We start from the raw sequence: 25362 nt of genomic DNA on the forward strand, positions 1-25362 counted from the left end.
AATTGTTTCATTTTCAAATAGCTTTAGTAGGTATTAATAACATTGAGTACTGCTTGTGGTATTCTTATTAACATAGGCGAATCTAGGAATTCATAGCAGGGTGTGCCTTTACCTCAAAAAGGCCCTCTGTAGTTCAAAATACCTCTCAGTTATCACACGTTTAAAATATGTTTCCCATTTTAAATCACAATATTAATAATATTAAATAATATTAAGATGCATTTGTATTACCTAGTTTAGATGCTATTTTTCGTGCTGTAAAATATACATGTTATATTTCAAAATTATTCAATTTAATAAACTACAACTATTGCAAAGTTCTATATAAATTATGTTAGTATGTTACTCAGTTATTTTTTTTTGGACATACGTCTACCAACAATTAAATTGTTAATCAATTATGTTTAAAATTCTTGGAAGTTTAATACCTATAACATCTTAATTTTATTATCATTAATAACAAAGAAATGCATTAAATATATAACTTAATTTTATTATAATTATAACAAAGAATCGTATCAAATATATAATATAACTGGTAATAATTAACAACTATTTTTTATAGGTACATTTTATAAAATTAGTCTTCTTTGGTTAGGAGTCATAACTTTGAACTCTTCAATTACATTATTTATGTCCACTGAGTTAGTTAATTCCTGCTCCACAAATAAAAATAAGAGAGATTCTAAGCGATCTTGAGACATAGTGGACCTTAACTTAGACTTAACAATAGTCATTTTTGAAAAAATACGCTCACATCCACAACTAGTTACGGGTATCACTACAAACATTGATAATACTTGATTGAAACTGTTAAATACATCTTGTCGATTTGAAATGGCCAACCAATCTAACCATTTATAGACAGTATGTGAACATGTTCCAGATGGAATATTTTCAGCTTCTTTTAATAATTTTACTTCTGTTGTTAATTCGGTTACATTTATTTTGAAATAATCTGCTAACATAGTGTAATCATATTTACTCAGATTTAACTTAATTAGATTACCTACAGCACCTATAATGTCTAATGTTTTTGTTAAAAATCTTTTATCAATTTCTCCAATTAAATCATCTAGCAATAAGAAAAATACATTGATCTTCATTTCATCATAAATTGTTTCTGTAAAATATTGAGTGGTTTTGTTTGTATCAATTTTCACAGAAACTTTTCTTTTTTTTACCTCTGGAATGGTAATTTCATGTTTATTGCACATATCAATTGTTTGTCTGTAAACTTCTTCATACTCTTCAGGATTGTTTCTTATTCTGACAATTGCTGATTTCAAATTTTTAATCAACTCAACAGCTGATACTAAATCTAAAACTGGAGATTGAAGAGCTGAACTCACTTTTAGAATTATTTGTAAAATAGGCTCCATTGTAAATAAGGCAAAAACAAAATTAAAACTTTTCATTTGACTTAAGAGTCCAAGACCTTTGGCTCTGTATTCACAAAATTGAGTACTATCACAAATTTCTTCTAATGCTTTTAATAAAATGCTGTAATTAAATTTAATAGCAGAAATAGCTTCGGCCCTACAAGCCCACCTTGTTGTAGACAATGATTTTAATGTTTTTAATTTTTGATTACATTCATTTGAAATTTTTTCTAAAACTGCATGGCGTGATGGGCTACCTTCAATGAACGTATATGCAAACTGTACAGTTCCTAAGAAGTCAAATATAATTCTGTTATTAATCTGAGATCCATTTTTTTTTGAAATTGAATCTATTAATGCAAGATTCAAACAATGTCCATAACAATGTACATAAATTATTTTGTTATTCTTTTGTTTACAACGAGCTTGTACCCCAGAGATGTGACCAGATATTGTTGATGCCCCATCAAAGCAAACAGCTAGTACAGAGTTCCAGTTTTGGTTGTATTCTATCATTATATCATCAAGAACAGAAAATATTGATTCTGCTTTGACAGAATGAAGTCTTCTTAAACCAACAAATACTTCAACTGGTCTTTTTGTTGAATTATCAAAATAACGAAAGATTATAGAAATTTGTTGATGGTGCCCAACATCACTCGTTTCATCTGCAATGATTGAAATATATTTTTGATTAAATTTTTCTTTTATTGACCGTTTGACAACATTTTGAATGGAAAAAATTAAGTCATTTTGAATGGAACTACTTGTATATCTAGCATTTTTTGGACCATTTTCAAAATGATTTTTTAGTACAGGATCATATTTGGTTAATAATTGGACTATCTCAAGATAAAGTCCTTTTTGAAGACTTTTTTCTGACTCATCGTGTCCTCGTAATGGTTTTCCACACTTTGATAAACAAATTACAACGTCAATTAATCGCTCCATAACTTTTCGATTTTGTTTACGATCAGCTTCTTTCTTTGTATGTATAATTTCCATTTCATGATTCAATAAAACATCTATAGGTTTGCAATCGAGATATTGTTTTAATGAGTCAGAGCTAAGGAGATGGTATTTAGATAACTGATGTTTTCTAAAAGACTCCTGACTTTTATACCAGTTTGTAAAACCGTTAACTGAAAAAGTATAGTCAATTTGCCCTAAATTTAAATTACTTCCTCTAAAGAAACGGCATGAAAAACAAAATGCTTTGTCTAAACTTGGACTGTATTCAAGCCATTTATAAATCTTAAACCAATTTGCTTGAAACGAACGTTTCTTATCTCCTTGTTGTGTTCTTGGATAAATTGTAAGCTCGGGCTGATATGGTCCTTGAAGTATTCTGTTCCTCAGTTCAACAGTATTTGTTGGTAACTTATTTGCAGGATCCAATAATGAATAAATCATTAATTATTGAAATTTTACTATCGTTTGTCTGATTATTAACTGTCACAACTAAAAAAAATATATGAATTTTAACTCAGTTAATTATTAAGTAGAATAAATTCTAAATAAATTATACAATTTTATCCATATTTTATGTATTATGGTATAAAATAAAAATAACTACATAGTTTATGTACCTGAATATCCCATGGCTACTTTACCATTTACATCTTCAGTACAATTATTCATACAACCATCAATATTATCAACATTTTTATTACATTTGTCATCATCAACTATCAAAATTAAAAAAATATATGAATTTTAACTCAGTTAATTATTAAGTAGAATAAATTCTAAATAAATTATACAATTTTATCCATATTTTATGTATTATGGTATAAAATAAAAATAACTACATAGTTTATGTACCTGAATATCCCATGGCTACTTTACCATTTACATCTTCAGTACAATTATTCATACAACCATCAATATTATCAACATTTTTATTACATTTGTCATCATCAACTATCACAATTAAAAAAATATATGAATTTTAACTCAATAAACTAATAAGTAGAATAAATTCTAAATAAATTATACAATTTTATTACAGTATTAAATAGTAATAGGTAATTATATTATACTTTATTGTACCTGAATTTAATTTAATTTAATTTCAAATCTATCGTTAGCATTCACAGTACAAATATCATCATTTTTAATAAAAAACTATAAATAACTATAGCAAAAATATATGATTTTAATGTGCTAGTTAAACTAATAAGTAGCATAAATATTAAAATATTTGTATAATTGTATGGGTTATGATTGCAGTATAAAAAAAAAAATAATAACTAGGTAGGTACACAGCTCATTGCATTTGTCATTATTAAATAATACAGCTATAATAGTTATTCACCCAGTTTATCAAATACTACCTAAATAATATAAATACAATTGAACAATTTTTTCAAATTTCTTAAAAAAAAATATTTTTGAAATATGTTTAATAATTATAAAGTATAGAGAATAGTAAGTCAATATATAGTAGATGTAAACTATATTATATTTTTTTATCAATAATTAATAGGTAGGTATCAAATAAAACTAAATAAGAACAATGATATTAATTAATGCAATTTATCATAATTAAATACCAAGATATTTATATTATTTATTAGAATGAAGTATTCAAGTATATAGGTACTTACTTGAATCAATTTTGTTCAAAAATTTGTTTAATAAACCTTTCATTTTTTTCAGTTCTGCATCTTTTTTTTGTTTTAACACTCTTTTTAAGTGACCACTTGAATTCTTAGGCGACATGATATTAAGCTTTATTTTTCTGTGTTAAATGTTAATACAATAATACTTTATACGAAATAAAGTATTTTTCATTTTGTCAACCATAAAAATAATAATTACTGGTAAAATTAAATTACATAAAATAACTATGATTATGAATATAAATTACGACTATAGCAGTGCTATAAATAAACATACATATTTTCTCTTTTCTTGATAATATTGCTGATCTCTTATCAACTATGCTTATCACGATAACATTTATTGACAATATTTGTACCCATAAAAATGTATTAAAATTAAAATACAAATTGTTTAATGTTTAGACTCAATACCATTGTAACTGAAATGAGTATTATGGGCCCTACACAACTTTATACGAGTCGCAGGGTGTGACTGCGCACCCCGCACCCGCACCCTGGCACACCAGGCACACCCTGTAGATTCGCCTATGCTTATTAACTAACATAATTTTTATTGTCTGAACAAAATTATATGTAATAAATTATTAAAATATAGAATAAGCATATAATATACATATATATATATTCTGAAAAATGAATGTATTTATATCATATATCACAATTCATATTGTATTTTACCTACCTAATTGTTTTGCTTTTATATATTTTTCACACTGTTTTAAAATACAATAACAACATAATGCTAATAAAAAATATATATTCTTTAATTGATTTTATCACTATAGAAAATGTTCAGTATTTTAATTATTGACATTTTTTTTCAATAATTAGACTTATAATAAACAATTAATTTATATAGTTTGATATTTATGTTATATAGATTATAGATATGTTAATAATTATCATAAATTATTTGTTTAATTATAATTAATATTTTATTGTGTCTATAAGTGTCTCATGTATGTATAAATTTATGTTAATGCATTATATATTCATATAAATAGTACCTATTTAGATAAGTATAGAGTAGACTATGATTAATTTGTATTTGTTAAATATATTATACCTAATACCTGTGCATTTTGCTATTCATTATATTTTTTGTATATTGCTAATAAGTAATATTGTTTTTTATTGAAGTAATAACCTAATATCAGTCTTGTAAAAGATACTTTTAAAAATGTATTTAAATACAGATATAAAAATATTCATTCAGAAAGTATTTTAATACATTTTAAATGCTTTTAAGAACAAATTTAATATTTAATATATTAACTTGTGAGTTGTGAAATACTTTTTTTCAATTTATCTAATAAGTCAGTTACCAAAATACTTATTTAACATACACTGAAAAAAATAACACTGTAACATTGATAAAAATCATAGGTGATTCAACAAAATAGTGGTTAGTATACTTCCAACAATATAATTGTCAAAATGAAACCAACAAAATTGTTAATGAAGATATAACAATAATATTGTAGAATCCCAGTTATAAAATTATAAAATTATATGTTGACTTTATCAAATAACAAACTATTGTATTATCAAATTGACAATAAAACTATTAAAATGATATATTTGGAGTTAACTCAATAACTACTTATTTGTGAAAATACACAATTTATTTGACAAGTTTAAACTCAAATTTATAAGTTTATAAATAGCTTTATTAACATAAAAAGTATAGTTTGTTGAGTAAATAAATTTATTTTTTAATTTATAAAACCAGATATTGACACAATAACTATTTATTTTTCAATTAAAAAAATTAGATTGTCAAATTAATAAACAAACGTTTTGAATTGACATGTTTATTTTTTTGGTATGGTTATTTTTTATGTTTATAAAAAAACATTACAGGTAAGTCACCTCTTATATATATTATTTAGTCATGAAGCTTTCCACCCATACCAGCGGCCATACCTAAATTACAATTAATCCTTGCATATTTTTCAAGTATTTCATTCAAGTAATCAATTAAAATACAATTGAACAAAACTTAATTAAATTCATGAATATCATGAAAAAATATATTATTCCCATTTTTTTTTTTTTTTTTTGTGATGTTAAAAGGTTAGATTAGGTATAGAGATAAACCAATAATAAATATAATTAACATAAATTGTGACATCTTTATATTTTCCAATAACAATAGTCATAATTAATAGTAATCATAAAAATAAATATTTTCTGTTTCACAAACTCCAACTTGGATTGGTTATAATGAAGAATACAAAATAAAAAATTATAAAATTATACAAAGAAAACTTGTAAAATGTATTATTATAATTATATATATCATAATAGATATAGGAAAAATGTTGATGCAGAATATTATTTAAAATATACAGTTTTTAATTACTTAACTAAACTAATTAATTAACTCACATATTAATTTAGAAACTTGAGGGAACACAGTATCATAAGGGGTTTCCAACTTATACAACATTTTTTGCAAAAAATGCCATACCATAGTACACTTTAATGGATATTTTAAATGAAATAAGTGAATGATTTTAAAACAAATATCAACTGCTCTAACAACTGAGTAAACTTTAAATTTAGCATAGTCAAAAAAAACTAAAATTTCTTTAGGTTTAAGAATAGTACCCACTACCATAACAAATGGCTGTATGGGATCTCCTTTTTCTCTCAACGCACTGATTGTTTCTTCGATTTCTTCAACGGTATGAGCAAAAATTATGAAAGATGTTTGAGAATCCTTGATAGAATATTTTATGAGTGAACGTTTATTATTATCTTTCTTCATTATTTTGGATGTTGGAACCAGTACTGAATGAATAAGATAGAAAATACAAGCATTACGCCCATCTGAAAAAAACATTGATTGTATCAGAAAAAGTAAAACTATACTATGTAATTCATTTAATGTAAAATATTCATTACTACAAAACCTATAAATGTTTATGAAAATATCTTTTGTACATAACTTTGATTCATAACAAAATAATTTTTTTTATTAGAAGTATTTTTAATGGTAATATATATTTTTAATATTGTATGACAAACAGAATATTTGGAAAGTTTTGGATGAAATTATTACATGAAAATCCAAATTTTAACGAGTTATAAATTAGTGTCAAGTATTTAAAGTTTAGTATTTAGAAGAACATATGAGAACACAAACATTTACAATTCATAAACAAATAGTGCAAAATTCGATTATGGTATATTGAACTTCGCTGTATTTAAGTATTCTGTAAAATATTTTGCTTAGGAATAAGAAATTAAAAATTAATGTTGCTAACTTTCATAACAAAAAGTAATAACCTGCAAAATGATAAAAAAAAAATTATTTTTCTATTACCTACCTACTTACAATGATGTATAAAAATATTTTCAAAATTATTAATATTATAAAGAATAGGTACTAATTTTTTGATAAAATCCCCCGTGAAAAACCAAAATAGGTATACTAAAGTTTGGAAGCATTGACCATAAGCCATAACACAATTTAAGCATTGTAAACTTGTAAAAGAAGGTTAATTTTTATTTACAACAGATTGTTATTGGTAATTAACATAAAATATGTTATTGTATTATGTTCATCCCATTATAAAGTATATTAAACAATTATTAAAAAATTCACAACAGTATATAATTCACTACATTAACATAAAACATATTAACATGATATTGTTTGGCATTATATTAAGATACATTACATTTTATCAGGTTCATATACTCACTTTCATCAATATCAGTATTTTCCATTTCGGTTAATACTTTTTGTGCAGCCGGGTCCTTAACTTTTACCTTGATTAAGCTTAATAATTTATCATATATTTTATCATAGTTTGTCAACATGTTTTCACATTGAGAGAACTTAAACTTGAAATCTATATCAATCTAAAAACAAAAATACACAATATGCCTAAATATAAAACTCTAAATAAATAATTTTTAATGAATGAATATTATGTACCAGTTTGTAACCAAGTGGAAATTTATAATTTGGCCAAGTATCCATGATTGATTTTGTATTTTCACATGTCTTAATATGGTTTAATCTATATTTTACTGTAGCTTGCCAATGTATTTCCAAATCAGGCCAAGTGCATGTGTTGTGTCTTATTGAAGACAGATGATCATCTATATCGGTTTCACTTTCTGTAAAATAAAATAATGAAAAACTAATTCAATAGCAATTTTATTTTATTTATTTTCAGTACATAAAAGTGAATCAATGTTTTTACCAATATTTGATTCTTGTACACTATTTGTCAAAATTTTAGTATTATCATTATTTTTGGATTTTTGAAGTAATCCACCTTTTTTTAATGTCCGTAGTGAGTTGTAATACTTAGCGTATAGTTTCCCTTTCGGTGAAGTATTAGTTGTACCTCTTACAAAATATATTTCCTGAAAAAAAATTAACATTAAAAATATATACTTAAATGAATTTAAAGTTAAATTATGAAATTTGTTAATAATTTATGGTTGCACAAATTGTACTCTACAAATAATTTGTATTAATACCATAATAATGCTTTAAAATATTTTAATAGCAACACAAATGGATCAATTTTTCAATAGGATAAAAAAAATTAAAGAGTTCTTTGGGTAATTGTACAATATATTTAAATAAGTAGAACTAGTTAGTGATATTAAAATATATTACCTTAATTTCAGTAGGAAATGCACTAATTATCTGCAAAGAAATATTTTGTGCTACTTTTATGGACATTGGCTTTTCATGTCTCACCATATATGCAATTATAATTTCAACCAAAATATTCCTACATGTATCATTGAGTTTTCCGTGATTTTTGAAATAATCAACAATTAATTTACCTAAAGAATTATTAATTTGTTATTAAAAAACCATTATCATATTACCTACCTAGAACTATAGTTTGTATATCATATAACTTATAAAATTAAATATAGAGTTTACCCATACATTGGATACATACACACAAAAAAAATAAATAAATACCTAATACATATTATACAGAGGGTAACGAAACTATTTAAAGTCTACAGAACTAATGTAAGACATATTTTTGCTGTACCTAATTTAAATAATTTTTAGTTAAATTTTAAGTTAATAAATTAGAATATTAGTTAAATATTTCTGTTACACTCTATACCTATATCAAATTGTTTTATCATTTTTACCTTGGGAACAGTCATTGAACACGCTTACTAAATTAATCAATGGTTTTTCATTTTCAATCAAACTAATAGGAATGTTATTTTTTGTAATTTGATGTTCACTAGTATTTGTATTGTCAACATTGAATGTACTTTGCCAAGATTTCAAACAGTTCCAAAATTTTATTTGTATTCCATATGGAAATGAGGTTAAAAGTTTTTCTGACTGTGACTTGTCCATAGACTTAAGTATACTTATATCAATTAGTTCTTCTGTAATATCAAATCAAGATAAAAATAATTGTTCATGCACAGAAGCTGTGATTCATGTTTTAAAATTAATGATATCAATGGTGATAAATCAAAAGGGCATAACTCCATAAGCTACATTTTTTTATGAAATAAACTTTTAAAATTTGGGTATACTTACTCAAACATGTATCAACTATATCACTTAAATCCCAACTTATTAGTAGTTGTTTTATATCAGATGAATCTTCTTCTGACAAACTTAGTTGGACATTTTGATATTGTGGTAAGATATTGGTTTCAGATTCTGATGCTATATTGTTTCTTTCATTGTGGTTGAGATCGTCGCTTTGAACATTCATAGTTGGAAATGTTGTCTGAGACATAGCTATGTTATTATTATTTTGAGAAAAATTAATGTTGTTTGGAAATAGATATCCGCAGTCTTGATAAAAAGAGCTAAAGTCATTGTTAATATTTTGCATTTTTGCACTTTACTACCTAAATAAAACACTTAAAATTTATGTTATGAACAAAATATAGACACATATAAAATATACAATTTGGTATTTACACTTATTTTGTTTTTTAAGAAAGGTACTAAAATATATTAATAATCAATTAGAATGAGCTAAAATGGTTTTATACCAGCAGCTAATAATAAAAAATAAAAATAAAAAAAATCAATTATAAATATTCGTTTGCCCTAATAAGAGACTGCCCATTAGCAAGCTGAGAAATATTTATTGGAAAACTATGAAAATATGTTATATCATTGAAATTTAGCATTGATATAATTTTGCTACAATCCACAATATAGGACTCATAATGAGGATGAAAATATTCAACTTTTATTTGTTGTGTTAAGAGCTTAACGTCTTTTTCTTCATTGTGAATAATAACAATTTCAATAATTTCATGTAAACACATATTATCATTAACAAAATCAGTTAAAAAATAACCCCTTTTATATGATGTACCTTTATAATCAATTTCTCTATAACTGGTGAACTGAGAGTCTAATATATTTAATGAATTACAAATAAAGGCACTATATTGGCTTAAAACTATATCTTTTTCTTTTAACACAATTGTGGGTATAGGTTGTTGAATGAGTGAGTATGCAAATTTTAATTGAAACTTTTTTGCTAATGTTAAAGTTATGTGTTTTCTAGAAGTTGTTGCATGAGCATACAGTTTTAATTCTTTGTGTTTTGCTTCAAAACGAAAGCACCAATAGTGACGAGGTGGACCAGAATATTTTATAATTGAAGGGTAGTGAATTAATAAATGATGTTTTGGTTTAAGATTATCTCCAAAGAGTAAAACATAGTTAGTGTTATGTTGTTTTATAAGCTGTTGTAATAAAATTATTTTTTCTTCTGTAAATTTAAATGATAGTAATAAATCTATAATTTGAACTAAAACTATAACAAATGCCCAAATTTCATCATTTTCTGGTATTAGGTCTCCAATTATTATTGGAAAAAAAAAAACAAATGACATCATTTCCCTAGCAGACATTTTAAGATGGAATTTATCTAGATGTTTTTTTTTAATAGGAGGGCTAATATTTCCTACTTCAATTGTTCCATACTCAAAATTAGATTTGCGGCGATTTAATGTTTCTAAAGAAAAAAGTTTCAAATACTCTGTATAATATTTAATAACATGGCATAAATCATAATGACAAACACCCTCAAACATATCATGCATAACATCAACAAAATAGTTACTAGTGACATGAAATGAAGGTATTTTGTTTAAGAGAGATTCTTTATAAACACCTGTTAATGAAAAATTATCAATTATTATATCTGTGTTAAAATTATTTGTGTTTCTTAATAACTCAAAGTTTTCTATGTTCATATTATGTGACTCGTTTTTATGTACTTTACAGAAACGACAAAAATGATTAGCTGAAAATGATTTGGAAAATTCTAGAAAGCTATTTATACCTAAATTATCACCCAAAATAATGGCCAAAATAAAATGAACATGTATATTGCCCTTAGATGTTGAGATTGACAAACCTTCTTGTTCTAGAAATATAATTTCATCTATTAATTGGTTAAAGCAGACATCATTACCAAAGTCTTTCACATCCTTAGATTTTAATAACCCAGCTAAAAATATGTTAGAAAGTTTAGAAGAGTTCTCTAGAACAGGAAAACTATAATATATTGCTGATATCATTTGAATGGTGGCATGAGATCCTAATGGATTATTTATCTCAACATCATCAATATATAAAAAGAAAGGTATAACAGTCTTGTTTTGAAAGTTCAATACTTTTTGTTTCCATAATTTTCCTTGAATAAAATGTGATAAGACATTATTTGGTTTATTTAACTCATTAATTTTGTTTAAAGTTTTTAGGAGGTTATCATCATGTTCAAAGTATCTTCTGAATTGAAATTGCAGTGGTAAGAGTATACCTTTTGTTATTTGTTCATCATATAAAACGTCACCTGATTGTCTGGTTATACCAATTTCATTATTAATGATAAATTGTTGGATATTTGTAGTAAAATTATTTTCAATGAGCCATTTATTCAATAGGTACTCAGAGTTGCAAAATTTAAAAGGATCAGAAATAACTGATGTTACACTATTAAATTCTAACAACAACATTGGATCTTTAATATGTGTATTAACAATATTATCTAAAATAGTAGCAATAGGTTTAATTATGTTTTCTGCAATACTTTTTTGAATATTTAATATATCTCGACGAGTAAAATTATTATTGTTATGCAAACTTAAAGTAAATTCAACAGCAGACTTATAAACTAAATAAGATGCTGCGTTCAAGTCAAAAGGTATAGGTGAATTGTTAGGTTGAAAAGTGTCACAAAGTAATTCATCATCAGCAGAAATATTATCAGTGGGTAAATAAGTGGCTGAATTTAAAATATTTGTTGACGTTTCGATTTCATTTAAAGGCACATTTATTAAGTGCTTAGTATTAACATGTTTTTTAAAACTATTTAAGTTTTGAAATGACTGACTACAACTATCTTCAATGCATTTATAAGAACTATGTGCATGAAGAGAATGGAAAATTTTTAAATGAATTATTAACGACTTTAGATTTTCTAAATTGTTTTTACATACAAAACACTTCATTATGTTTTATTATTGTTATTAATATATAATAAGTACTTACCTATATCGTTTTTAAAATAATGTAGGCGTATAAAACTCAGGCACCTTGGCAAAACTTCACTGCAATATTGTGATTTGTGAACGACGTGGACACAGGAGTACTGGACGGTTAAAAGCAAAGTACAAACAGAACCAAAATACAGACATTCTGACTTCCGAGTGAATACAGAAACACACACATTGATAAAATTATATTGAACAATGAACATTTTCATGGCAACACTTTTGTGTATCAGTTGAACAAATACGATTGTTAAATATCTGGAATATCTGGTAAATCCCAAAAAACAGAAACCCGCGCGACGATAATATAAATAGAACTAACGTAAACAGTGCGTATTAATAAATACTAACTTATAAAATATCGTTCATTTAATAAAGAAATTGTCACATTGAAAAATATTTTATAACAATTATTATTATTATTATTATTATTATTATTATTTATTAAAGTGGTATTATATGGGTATAATATAAAATGTATAAATATATGAATATGCCTAATGTACCTACACATTTCTTGTTCTTTTGAAAATAATTTGTCATAATGAATATTATTTAAATAATAATATTATCAAGTGAAAAAATATACTTATAAATATGACAAAATAATATTTTTTTAAATAATAATACATTGTTAATTCATTAAAAACTGTTCATGTCCGGTTTGATAAATTATTATTTGTAAGATGAATTGTTTTATCAATACGAACATTTAGGTTTGAATTAATAACTTTTGTGTTACTTGGACAAACAACTCATTGTTAGTAATTAACAACATACATTTTTCATTATGAAGTATACATTTTTTTCAGTGTAGTGTAATGGTACATTCAACTAGGTATTATTAGAATTGTATATTCTTCTTAAATTGTACAAATCTTTTTTAAATTTAAGCTGAAAAAGGTAGGCAAGTGGATCTTGGATGTTACTTTGTTGTACAGTAGGTTACAAGTGGGCCATTCTATTGAATAATATTAAATTTGAACTCAAATGATATAATATCATTGTATATGAAAAAATTCTAAAGGAAGACGGTATATCAGCCTGTAATATTAGTTATTTCTATAGATAGCCATTGTTCATGATATTATTGTGAATAAAGTAATTGATTTTAGTATTAGACATTAGTATCTACTACAGTAGGTTGAATTCATTTTTGCCAAAAGAATTATTTTTGAAAATGTCATGGTGTGAATAAATATAAAAATCAGGCGTGGACTAGTAAAAAAGTACAAGGATTGTTATATAATTTAAAGGGCATAAATAACAAATAAATTTGGGACAAATTTAAAATATGTAGATTATTTATAAAATATTAAAATATTTTATTTTGTTTTAATAAAAAATTGCAAATACATAAATACACTTAATTTTCTATAATAATTGTATGGTGAAAAACTACAAATAAATTGATGGTCTGTTATTAAACATTCTAGTATTATATTTAATTACCTTATAAACATCATAAATCTGATTTTAGGGATTGAAGTATAAACAAGTAGTAGATTGTAGATATATGATTAAATAAAACTACAAAGATAAATGGTTAAGTGCACTTAAGTGCAAAAGGTACTCATATGATATCTCAATCATAAATTTTTATGTACACTTCCAGTACAATAACTATAATATTAATAAAAATAATAAATTTACCAAGAAAAATTAAAATCTTTAAAAATTGAAACTTGATAACAATTGAATTTAAGCAAGAAATAACCAATAAAAAATGTACTAATATTTACTTATAAAAAACTGCTCAAACTGATTAACCTTTTTCCTTACTGGCTATTTAAATGAATTATTTATGATTATTATTAATATTTCATAAATAATAAATCTAGGCACCTACAATTGAATTACAATATTGTAACTTTCATCTTCAAAATTCACATTTATTTTAAGCAAAGTAATTAATTAAGGCATATTTATACCGATATTGGGCCAAATATATTTTAAGGCAAGGGATGCTGTAGCGTCCCAGCATCACAGACAGTCCGCGCCTGATAAAAATATACTCTAAAAGTTCCATATACCCATGAATAATTTTATTTAAATTACAACAAACTAGGTAACTAAAGTCATTATTGTTACGGCTTCAATATGTAATTTCGCCCAAATTTAGAATTAGATAAGAAAATATTTCCAAAGCTTTTTATTTGTTACCTAATACAAAGATAAAAAAATTGTCCATAGCATGGCCTATTATTGTTTGTTATACAAAATTCATTATGTGTAGTTTGAAATTCTACATAATATATATCTGTGTAATGATTAATTAATAAGACGTCTATATTATTAATTAGGTATAATGACAAATTACAAAGTACAATACTTGTGAATTTTTATTTAAATTTTATACCTACCTAACATGTTCAATATTTGATATGCTTTGATATTTTAAAGGATTTTAATTGTGAAGATTGTGGAATTAAGTATAAATATAAACATACTCTTGAAAAACATCTATCAGAGAAACATAACATACAAAACATTAATGCTAAAGTGAAACCAATAAAATGTAAAAAATGCAACAAAACATTTACATTAAAGACAAATATGATACGCCACATGAAAACTTTACACTCAGAAATAATTAATGAAGCAAATGACTTGAGTTCAAAAGTAATTTTAAAATAAAAAAAAAATATTCAATAACCTTAATTTATTTATAAAATTTAAATTTACAGTCTGTAAAAAATATCAAAAATGACAGTTTATTCAAATCAGAAATGTTTCAAAAAACAAATCAATCTATGCATTATAATTTAGAGGTATAATTAATAATTTTAAGTCAAAATAAATTTAATAAATATACCGTACATCTCTAAAAATATATTTTAATTTGTGCAATTTTCTCTTTTGTATAATTATATTTTATTTAAATATGTATAAAATATTAATTTTAGAGTATAGTCCCTGATAGATATGACTATACAGTAATTGAGTACACAAGCTTAGGAGAGGAACAATTCATAGCGAAGTTTGATATTAACAATTTTGGAGTTGATAATATAAATTCTTGGTTATTAACTATGAGAGAAAAAAGTAAAATAACATTTTTGTCCACAAGTGTAAGAAACTCTAAATCTTCTGAAATTATTTATAAGGTAAAAATAATAAAATATTAAGAAACTATAAATACAATATAAAATATGCTAGTAATTCTTATTCTTATATATATATATATATTCAATGTATTGTTAAAGAAACGTTTTTGGTGTCATCATGATACAAGACCAAAAATAGGTACTACTCCAAGTCAGAAACATTACAATTGTAAAGCTACTTTAGGATTGAAAATTATTAAAGATTTAAGGTATGTGTAATTATTAATTTTAAAGTAACTTAAATTTAAATTGTTGGTTTTATGCCTTATTCACAGAAATGATAAAATTGGTTTAAAAAATAATTTACAAACTAAAGCAGAAATTGTATTAAAACACACACATAATCATGAAATTTAAGGGCCGAAGTTCTTAAACACAGAATTCCATCAGATGAAGTAAAATCTAAAATTTTGAAATTGTTTGAGGAAGGGAAAACACCCTCTAAAGCACTTTTTGCTTTTAAATCACAATTAAGAATTGAGAGAGGTAATAATTATTATGTATCTGCTGGTGATAGAGGAGAATTACCTGACCCACAATGGGTTTACTATTTATATTACAAAATGTTTAAAAAAAATTTTGGAGTAGCTCATGGCAATGACATGATGGTATCTCTTAATGAAGCAATTGAAGAGTATAACACGGAATGCAAATCAAAGGTAGCTGCAATGAAAATAGTTGATGATGGAAATTTTGCCATAGCAATATTAACACCCTTAATGAAAAGAATCAGTGTAGGCTTTGACGAATGTGGACAGATACTTTTTATTGATGCATCAGCCAATGTGGATAGATATGGTTGCAGAGTTTTTATGATATACACAAACAGTTGTGCTGGTGGTCTACCTGTGGGTACAATTATTTTGACAAGTGAATCAACTTCTGTAATTTCAGTTGGTTTAGAACTATGGAAATAATTATTTCCATTAGATGCTTTAGGAGGAAGAGGTCAAGTAGGTCCCAAGATTTTTATGTCAGATGACTCAACAGCTGAGCGAAATGCATTACATGGAGCATTTCCTCAGTCAGAACTTCTGCTTTGTATTTCCCACATACTACAGGCCGCATGGAGATATTTATGGGATATTAACCATGGCGTGCCCTTAGATTATCGTCAAACCCTTTACTTAGAAATAAAGAATATGGTATACTCAAAAGACAGAGATGAATTAGAAACTACATACAATAATGCACTTCAAAAACCATTAGTAAAACAATTCCCAAAGTTTGTTAAATACCTTCAACATTTATATCAAAAAAGACAAGAGTGGGCACTTTGCTTTCGAAAAGGTTTAATTACACGGGGATAAAATACTAATAACATCAGTGAAGCTGGGATAAAGATAATAAAATATGTTATACTGGATAGGACAAAAGCTTATTCTCCAGTCCAGTTATTTTTTTCATTGTTAACGACTTGGATGCTTTTTATGAGATAAAACTTTTAGATATCGCAGCTAATAGACCCCCACAATACCTTAAAAATAAAATTAACATTAGTAAAACGTTAAAAACTAATTTATCATATAAAATAAGTGACACACATTGCTCACTTTTTGAGGCGAATAACAAGGTACGTAATACTCAATACACAGTGGATCTAAACCATGGAATATGTTCTTGTCCCCAAGGAAACACAGGTTTTCCATGCAAACACCAAGTTTTTATTGCTAATGATTTAAATATTGATCTTAATATTTGCTTACCTATAACTGAAGAGACAAGAAAAAGCTTCACATTATAGCTACAGGTTCTTCAGACATTGAATCTGGATGGTATGGTCCATCAAAAATTGAAGATTCTAATACAAATAAACTGGATTTAATCCAAAAAAATAAAATTAATAAAGCAACGATGAACAATAATAATCAATTAAGTTACCAAGACACAGATATAAGCAAAAGTATACAATTAATTGAAGAAAATCAACCTAAAAATCTTCTAGAAACACCTCCTGCCGAAGATTTTGAAAATGCGTTGACAAATTTTAATGAAGTTATTGAAAAAATGAAACGAGCTTTTGAATCTGACAAAGTATTTTTTACCATCAATGAAAGCTTTTGTTAATTCTTTTCAAACAAATGTCCGTACACATGCAAGCCTTAATTCTGCTATGCAAACTTTTGGAAAATATTCTGGATTAAATCCAAATTCAAAGAAACCCAAATTAATGGGCACTAAGCAAATAGGAGTTCAACCTACTACTAGAGCTAGACGCAAAACAGAAATAGGTGGTAGAAGGAACTTGGCAGCAGGAAGAAAACCAAAATGGAAAAGAACTATGGAACATGGATATGTGCAGAAAATGACATCAAGACTTCAAATTAAAAGAAAACCATTTGATCCAACACAATTACCTTCAAAAGTATTAAAAACACCTCATTTACTATCATATTGTGTAGAAAATAATAAGTTATTAGGAGCCACACATAGTGCAAAGTAGTTCTTGTAGTATAACTATAATTTAAAAAAAAATAGATAAAATTTCAATAAATGTAAAACATTTAAGTTTTTAACCTTTCCTTTAATTTCAATAGCAAGTGTTTAATTGAATTAATATGTAAATATTAAACAGAAATTTAAAAAAAAAAAACATATTCTGTAGTACTGATAATAAACAATCCTATATCCTTAAACCGTTTTGTTTATTAGGATTAATTGAGACTAAAAAAGGGATGTTGCTGACTTGGGTATAATACTTTTTAAAGTACCTATTCAGAATATGTATTTGAATACTTTAAGATAATAATATTCCCAAATATGTTTCGAATACTTTCTTTTAGTAGGATTAGATTTAAATTCAATATGTATCTATAAATTAACATAATTATAATCTCGACATTATATTTAATTATTATAATTAATAAGTAATAATTAGTAATATATACGAGTTAATATTATGTTATTTCATCATGGTCACAACTATAAATTGAACTAAATTCAAATTTCAAATACTAAATAGTAAATACCTAGTAAATATTTAAAATTGTTATCATTAAATGATTAAAATAAAATTGTTATTAATATGTATATGAATTCTAGCGGCAAATCATAATTATTAAATTTAAATATTACGTATGCCCATATAATGTGATATCAGCCAAGATATAATCACAGATATAATGATAATCGTGTATTCGTGTATCAGTCAATAAATTGACTTGAAAAATAACAAGTCCACACGCATGCGCAGATCATTGGTTAAATGATCAGGCGTAGCATGTTTTAAAATTTCGCGTCCCGGACGTTGAGCGCTTATCAACTCTGATAAGGTAGGTAACCGCATTCCTGCATACTCTATTGCCTATTCATGCCTTATAAGGGGTTATAATAAAAATATTTATTTTTCAGATAGAATTCAGAATTCAAGGGGGTCGATGGATGAATGATAATTATTATTACATTAAAGCAATAAAATCTATAATGCACATTATGTACCTACCTAATTTTAAAAATAGTTATCATTGTTATAAAATATAACATAATGAAACATTTTAAGGTATTTAACTCTTTTGAACTAGTAACAATAAGGTAATATAAAAAATTAACTACATTATGCTATAAAAAAATACAAGTTTACAAAACATCACCAACTATTATATATATACCAATGTTGGATTTTCTCTTAACTATTTTTTATTTTTGAGAAATATAACCATTATAGCGTTATACAATGCATGCATAAAAACTAAAAAGGCAATACAAGAGGTATAATGTTAATAGGTAATACATTTTATTATCAATAGTGTGTTAAAAAACGAAGCGATTAAAATATTGTAAAAATATGATATTTCAAAATGATATAACAAAAGTAAAATACTATTCACTAAATATAATTATTAAAAAATGTATCTAAATTTTCAACGGATGAATTAGAAACAGTTGATAAAATTAAGCTAAGAAGACAAAGTTTGTACAATTCGGCAACATCCCATCAACAATTATCCATATTTATATCCATATTTATATTAAAAATTAGAACCCTTCTAATTTAATACTCTAATATGAGTAGGTTTCATAATATTATGTGATATCAGCGAGAATATGGTGAGTAGTATACCTATACAGGAGGCTGACACCTATATTTATATTCTCCAAAACATATTTAATCGAAAAGGAATTAAATGTAGCTAAAAAATGTACCCATGTGCAGCACAAAGTGGAATTGAGCACTGACAAAATAATATAATATAAAGTTAAAGAATATGACATTTTACGGTAATACAGGTCAGGCGGGCGCAAGGTGTATTTGGAACGTTTTTTCGAAACGAACACCAAAAAATATGTCTTCCAAACCATTTTTAATCGAAAGGGCAACAAATCTAGATACGAAAATTGTAGTTTTCGAGTGCGGCACGCGGTGGACTTGGGCACCAGAAAAATAATATGACATAAAGAATATGACATTTTACGATATTACAGGTGAGGCGGGCACACGGTGTATTTTGGAACGTTTTTTCGGTATGATCACCAAAAATAATGTTTTCCAAATCGTTTTTAATCGAAAGGGCAACAAATTTAGATTCAAATTTTGTAGTTTTCGAGTGCGGCACACGGTGGACTTGAGTTCTAGAAAAATAATAAAATATAAATTATATGGCATTTTACGATATGTAAAGTGTGTAGCTGCGCGGTGTAATTTGGAAATTTTTTTTCGAAATGAACACCAAAATTTATGTTTTTCAAACCATTTTTAATCGAAAGGGCAAAAAATTTAGATTCAAAATTTGCATATTTTGTAGGGTGACTCGGGGGACTTGGGCTCTAGAAAAAAATACTATTTACATTATCCAATGTTTGAGATACTGCCAGATTTCGGCTGTGCGGTGTATTGGGAATTTTCTTTCGAAGTGAACACCAAAATTTATGTTTTTCAAACCATTTTTAATCGAAAGGGCAAAAAATTTAGATTCAAAATTTGCATATTTTGGAGGGGGCTCTCGGGGGACTTGGGCTCCAGAAAAAAAATACTATTTACGTTAACCGATGTTTGAGATACTGCCAGATTTCGGCTGCGTGGTGTAATTGGGAATTTTTTTTCGAAATGAACACCAAAATTTTTGTTTTTCAAACCATTTTTAATCGAAAGGGCAACAAATTTAGATTTAAATACATTATCCGATATTCTGTTGAGTTCTTGAAAAATAACACGATATTATTATGCATAATATGTTGGTACGTTACACTAGCACCACAACCTAAACCAAATTCTTCAAAATTGATTCCATGCGTTACTAATCGGTTACTAAAGTCTAGTTTTGGTTTGAACTTTCTAAGTTTATTATTTCAATATGCGGGTGCTGGTGTAACGTTACACCAGCACCCGGTTAGGAAAAACGGTTTTCCTGGTACACGGTTTAGGTTACGAATTCCGAATTTTCGGTTACGAATGGTTACTAATCGGTCACTAACGCATGGAACCAATTTTGAAGAATTTGGTTTATGTTGTGGTGCTAGTGTAACGTACCTATTATATGTTATTATAATATTCTATAGTAGTTATAAACTGCCCTAGTATTTAAGTGTAGTTTCTTTACCTTTGTTGTAAGCCCGGTTGAATCCGTGCTTACAGAGTTCGTGGTTTGCCGTTTGTCAGGGTTTAGCCAACTAGTACTTTCGAACTGAGACGTTTATTACAACGTTGGTTAGGTTACCCTTAAATAACTCACACTTAACTGTTAGTTCTAACTACTGGTTTTTTATTGTACACGTTATAATAAACAAATCAAATTATAGACAATCTCGTAGCTCTACGTAATACAGACTGACGGTCGTGTGAACCCATACGTCCGCTCACACCCAATATGCTGAGTGAGCATAACCGTGCGGCGCGTGCAGGGGTTCACAACACCCCCGGGGCTAAACGAAAGCCCTATTGTCCTATGGGCTTCCTATTTTTAAATTATTTCGGGCAATGGGCTTTTCGCCCTTACGCCTGTTTTTGTGCAAGCTATAGGCTCTGCCTCTGTATTGGTGCTTGCTGTTGAAGATAAGACGTTAGGACTTCCGGTGCCCCCGGGTTTCCACTTATTTTTTAATGTACTTAATTTTCTATACAATGAATATAATATAACTAATATAATTAGAATTATTATTATTACAATTATAATCACCGTTGTCGTGGTATAAGTGTGCCTTTGTTGATTATTATTACTATTTAGCTCGGCGTTTATCTGTTCCTGTAAGGATTTTAAATCTTCCGCGTCCCTAGCTAAATTCTTAAAATTATACTGAATGCCCTTATTATTCGAGATATGTCGTCTTTCAACGCTTCCGATATTATTAAAATTAATTGGAATTACATCTAAAGGAATATAAGGGAAAAAATCAATGAAGACTTTTGATTTAAATTTTCGCGTGGGAATCAGTATGGTATTTTTTGTGTATATTTTACATTTGGGGTTGATACTTATTTTCCCTATGTTGTTTAATGTTACTCTTATAGGTTGTATTTCGTTTTCGCATGGTATTGTAATGGCTTCGTTTTGAACTACGAACAGCCATGTATTTTCACCTGCTAGTCAGTGCCAGACTGTAGGTTTCGAAAGGAGAATTTTTTTATTGCAATTACTGGGTATACTAGGTGGACTATTAAAAAGATTTTATATGTACATTTTATAAGATGAAGAATTAAGATTAGTATCGCGATTTTTTTTTGTTTTTTTTTTTTATTCGTGGAAAAGTTTGACATCATTAATGTGCGTCTTCACTTCCCGACGTCCCTTCTTTATTATTATGTTTTCGGTATTCGTACGTCCGACTACCTCGAATGGGCCTTGCCAGTTGGCGCTGAGTTTGCCCTTCTTCGCATGCCATTTTGTTAACACCTTGTCCCCAACATGCACCGTAATTGGTTTTGCATTCCGGTCGTAAAGTGCCTTAGATTTTTCCTTCTTCTTCACGATAGTGTCACGTGCCGTGTCGTGTGCGCGTTGCAGACGTTGTTTCAGTTCGTAGCAGTAATCGTCGTAGTTGTACCGTACTTCTTCTGTGCGCGAATGAGAATTCGGAACTTCGGCCGGCTTGCCGTAAAGAAGTTCGTATGGTTGACGTTCCGTTGTTGAATGTGGCGTAGTGTTGTAGACAAACATCGCAAAAGGAATGTACTCGTCCCAGTCCTGAAGGTTCTTGTCCACATAGTGACGTAAGTATTCTGCCAGCGTCCTATGACTGCGTTCCAGCGCCCCATCCGCTTGTGGATGATACGCTGAGGTGTGAAACTTTTCTATCTTTAGTAGCTTACAACATGAAGTGAACACTTTGCTCAAGAAGTCAGAGCCTTGGTCGCTTACGATGGATTTCGGCGCTCCGTGGAAACATACGAATTTTTCGACGAACTCTTTAGCTATTGTATTGGCGTCGTGCTTAGGTATCGGTATGGCAAGTGAATATTTGGTTAGGTCGTCTTGTATTGTGAGGATGTAGGAGTTGTTTTTATAGGACGTGGTGATTGGTCCAACAATGTCCATGAATATCTTTTCGAATGGAGCTCTGGCTGTAGTCGTGATGACCATGGGTTGTTTCACTGTGTGATTACTGGCTTTGTTGACCTGACAAGATTGGCATTTCTTGATAAAGTCTATTACGTCTGCCTTAAGTCCCTTCCAGGAATGTTGCATCTTGATCCTCTTTATTGTCCTGGAGATCCCTTGGTGACCTCCTAGCACTCCGTTATGAAATTCTTCGAGAATTTTAAGTTTTTCTTCGGGGCTGTAACTCTGGTGACTGTAAATTATTATTTTTATTCGTGATCCTTTAAATACATATTTTATCATGGCCTTGACTTTGTCCCAATTGAGTTGGTCCAGCCCACCTCCGATACGTGGCATTGCGATGTGAGAGATCAGTTCTTGTTCCGCCTTGCTTCTCAGGTTTTGGAGAGTTTTGTACATATTTTCGTACGTTGGCTTTTGGAAACTTTTCTCTTTTGTGATTAGATATAACAGTTTTTGGCCTTCGTGTTCCAATTGTGCTATTTCTATTACTCTTTTTTGTTGTCCCTTGAGTACGTCGGTATGTCCAAAACGTCGATTGAACTCCAGGGCTATTCCGCGGGACATGTCTAAATCTTCGGATACACAATGTGCTAGTGCATAGTCTTGAGTCGCTTCGAATAGACCCCCTTCTACCTCGATAACTCGGTGGTTAATAACCGGAGAGTCGTTACGTTCGAAGTTATCGTAAGCACTTTCCAGGTAATTAAAATATTTTATGTGTGGTATCCTACTCAAGGCATCGGCGTTGGTATTGAGAACTCCCGGTTTATAAATTATTTCGTAGTCATGTTCCTCTAGCTTGAGTCTCCAGCGTATGAGTCTCGCGCCTGGGTCGGCCACTGAAAATAACCAGGTTAACGGTCGGTGGTTAGTGATGATATAGAACTTGTGCCCGAACACGTAATGTCTGAATTGTTTTACGGCCCACACAATGGCCAGCAATTCCTTTTCTGTAGTGTTATAGTTTACCTCCGCTTTGTTAAGTGTTCTTGATATATACGATATTGGCAAATCCGATCCCACTCGTCCTTACGACAAAACGGCCCCAATAGCCGAATTTGACGCATCGGTGGTAATCAGGAATGGCTGAGAGAAATCCGGGTGTTGTAGTATTGGTTCCGTGGTAAGGGCCCCCTTAAGCGTCTCAAAGGAGTGTTGGCACATGTCCGTCCACTCAAACCTCGCTTCTTTCTTGAGAAGCGTGGTGAGTGGTTTGGATATTTGACTGAAATCTTTGACAAACTTTCGATAGTAACCCGCGAGTCCCAGGAAGGATTTAACCTCCCTCGGGTTGCGTGGCACTGGAAAGTTAGTCAAACACGATGTCTTTTTAGGGTCTGGTTTTATGCCCTCCTCAGATATAATGTGCCCTAGGTAATTTACTTCCCGTCGCATAAATTCGCACTTGCTCGGCTGCAACTTGAGATTATATTGCCTCAGACGGTCAAATACCTCCATAAGCCGCTCTTCGTGTTCTTGGATGGATGAAGCTATCACTATCACGTCATCCAGATATACGAAGGCCCGGAAACCATTTATACCCATTAGTACTCTGTTGACGAGACGTTGGAACGTCGAAGGTGCCCCCTTTAGTCCAAAAGACATTCTTTGAAACTGAAAATGTCCTTGGTTGGTACTGAAGGCAGTCTTCTCTTGGTCCTTAGGGTGTAGTGGTACCTGGTGATAACCACTTGCCATATCTAGGCAGCTGAAATACTTTGCTCTACCTAGTTGATCTAATATTTCGTTGATGTTGGGCATTGGGAACGCGTCGCCGATGGTGATGCTGTTGAGCTTTCTATAGTCCACGACCACTCGGTATTTTTGTTCTCCCGTAGCGTTGACCTTTTTTGGTACGATCAAGAGAGGTGCATTCCAGGGACTGTCACTCGTGGTGATTACTCCATCTTGTAAGAGCTCGTTTACTTGTTTGTTTATTTCTGATTGCTGCGAGTAGGGAAGACGGTAAGGTCTTTGGTGAACCGGCTGTACGCCCTGTGGTATTTTAATCTCATGTTGCACGGCATCCGTGCACGAGATGGTGTCACCTTCGAGATGAAAAATGTCCGCATATTCGTTACAGATGTTTTCTACAGACTTCCTTTCTTCCTTGTTGGCGTGGTCTAATCGTAGTGTTTTTTGTAACAGATTGATTCTGTTCTGTCGGTTATCGGCCCTTTGTATGCTGAATATAGTCTTAGCTTGCGCC

General features: G+C 28.5%; 3 protein-coding genes across 3 annotated transcripts; all 3 read right to left on the reverse strand.

Moving 5' to 3' along the window:
* Positions 1–572: 572 nt before the first annotated feature.
* On the reverse strand, positions 573–2795 carry LOC107167601 (zinc finger MYM-type protein 1-like). Its single transcript, XM_015516734.2, has 2 exons — positions 1640–2795; positions 573–1489 (listed from the first exon to the last, which is right to left on the reverse strand). Exons 1-2 carry the CDS (start codon positions 2793–2795, stop codon positions 573–575), a joined length of 2073 nt encoding a protein of 690 aa, XP_015372220.2.
* A 3588-nt stretch (positions 2796–6383) lies between these two features.
* On the reverse strand, positions 6384–7840 carry LOC149062733 (uncharacterized). Its single transcript, XM_089215286.1, has 2 exons — positions 7723–7840; positions 6384–6844 (listed from the first exon to the last, which is right to left on the reverse strand). The coding sequence occupies exons 1-2, from the start codon at positions 7838–7840 to the stop codon at positions 6384–6386; spliced, it is 579 nt and encodes a 192-aa protein (XP_089071412.1).
* Positions 7841–7877: 37 nt separating this feature from the next.
* LOC149062734 (uncharacterized) lies at positions 7878–9941 on the reverse strand. The gene is made up of 6 exons (XM_089215392.1): positions 9561–9941; positions 9155–9403; positions 8655–8827; positions 8230–8395; positions 7959–8143; positions 7878–7907 (listed from the first exon to the last, which is right to left on the reverse strand). Exons 1-6 carry the CDS (start codon positions 9862–9864, stop codon positions 7878–7880), a joined length of 1107 nt encoding a protein of 368 aa, XP_089071518.1. The 5' UTR covers positions 9865–9941.
* Between the last annotated feature and the right edge of the window lie 15421 nt (positions 9942–25362).

Source organism: Diuraphis noxia, unplaced genomic scaffold, assembly GCF_037042655.1.
Source record: "Diuraphis noxia isolate RWA-SAM2 unplaced genomic scaffold, SU_Dnox_SAM2 contig0001, whole genome shotgun sequence".
Classification (NCBI taxonomy): Eukaryota; Metazoa; Arthropoda; class Insecta; order Hemiptera; family Aphididae; genus Diuraphis; species Diuraphis noxia.